The 1,577-nt window shown below is 31.7% G+C and overlaps 2 protein-coding genes across 2 annotated transcripts in view; one reads left to right on the top strand and one right to left on the bottom strand.

The window, feature by feature from the left end:
- The window catches only part of LOC108753549, a 2,209-nt gene extending 820 nt beyond the window's left edge, over positions 1 to 1,389 (top strand). The window contains exon 3 of the mRNA XM_018495213.1: positions 671 to 1,389. Within this exon, the coding sequence (XP_018350715.1) occupies positions 671 to 1,337 (667 nt within the window). The 3' untranslated portion in view covers positions 1,338 to 1,389. The remainder of the gene's footprint in view (positions 1 to 670) is intronic.
- The window catches only part of LOC108753551 (peripheral plasma membrane protein CASK-like), a 22,373-nt gene that overhangs the window by 14,059 nt on the left and 6,737 nt on the right, over positions 1 to 1,577 (bottom strand). The gene's annotated exons all lie outside the window — the stretch shown is intronic.

Here is a 1,577-nt window from a genome sequence, read left to right as displayed (position 1 = left end):
AAATTAATAACACAGTTGAAAAATTTGTGTTAAATTTAACACATTCGACGTATCTCAAACGGTCCACTCAAATTTTTGTGTTGATTTAACATAAGATGAATATATTATAATAGAAAGTAACATAATTATTATATAAAAAAATTAACACAATAAATACATATAACATTGACACAATTTATAAACAAATTGTAAAAGAATATTTTTCAGTACAATTAACGTTTATGAAATGTTAATATGTATTTTATTTATTTATCTTACAATTTACGTTTTAAAATATTTTTTTGTAATATTTACCCATAAATTGTGTTATTTGATACTAAGAAATGTTGAACATCAATTTAACACAAAATATTTAAATAACATCACATGTTAAATTAACATTCAAATGTGTTAAAAATTTAACACAAAATTTTAACAGACTTGAGTAGATTGTTTCCAACACAAACAATATTCCATACAAAATGTTTATTACTGTATATATTAATATATACTAATATTTGGATAAAAAAAATTATCCATTTATCAATAGAATGATTATGTTTTCATACTTATATATAATGTAATTTTTTAAATATATAAATATATTATAATTTAAAAAAAATAATTTTTTAATCACCGTTGCCAATGAAAAAAACACACCGTTTGTACGATTAACGATTGCATGTTTCAGACCGTCCAAATTCCTAGTGGGAAAATTTTATCCCGGGATAAATATAGACTATCTGTACAAATTCGAAACTCAGTTAGATACCCTCGCCAGAATCCTGAAGTCGACCAAGTTGGCTGAAGAACGATTGAAGAAATCACTTCAATTTCTTTCCCGTGGACATATAGTAGCCAAAGCGGATTTCGTCTACGGCAGCCAGCAGAGATCAACCTTTTGGTACTTGAATACCGCGCCTCAGTGGCAGACTTTTAACGCTGGTAATTGGAATTCTCTGGAAATCAGCGTCAGACGCTTCGTCGCCAGCCGCCGCTTGGACCTCGACGTTTACACGGGAGTATACGGTCAGATGACCATGGAAGACATTCATAATAAACAGCAACCCGTATATCTCGCCAAAGGCGCAGTCATGTCTGTACCCAAGTTCTATTGGAAAGTCATCTACGATCCATTGAGCAAACGTGGTACGGCGTTTGTAGGTCTCAACGATCCGTTCATCACATTAGTCACAGACGACGTATATCTCTGCACAGATATCAGCGAAAGGATCAAGTGGCTGGACTGGAGATCATACAATATCACGTTAGGCATCTCTTATGCCTGCAACGTCGCTGATCTACGAAAGGCGGTGCCCGCCGTACCGCTGCTTGATGTGATTGATATTCTAATGTGATACGAGTGAATTATTTAGTTCCGTCTTTTATGTATGACACATCAGTATTTCAAGAGGGTAAAGTCAATAACCGCATTAAAATTATTTCTTATAAGTTTAGATTTTTGCACAGAAGCCAAAGGCTTTATGATTAATTCAATAATAATAGATCAAGAGCATAAAAGCTAACGCTAGGTATTTTATGCATAAATAATTTTATAAATTTATATTTTATAAAATAATAGATAGATGTTTCTAAAT

Source organism: Trachymyrmex septentrionalis, unplaced genomic scaffold (genome assembly GCF_001594115.1).
Source record: "Trachymyrmex septentrionalis isolate Tsep2-gDNA-1 unplaced genomic scaffold, Tsep1.0 scaffold7, whole genome shotgun sequence".
Taxonomy (NCBI): Eukaryota; Metazoa; Arthropoda; class Insecta; order Hymenoptera; family Formicidae; genus Trachymyrmex; species Trachymyrmex septentrionalis.
This window is presented reverse-complemented; position numbering and strand designations above follow the sequence as displayed.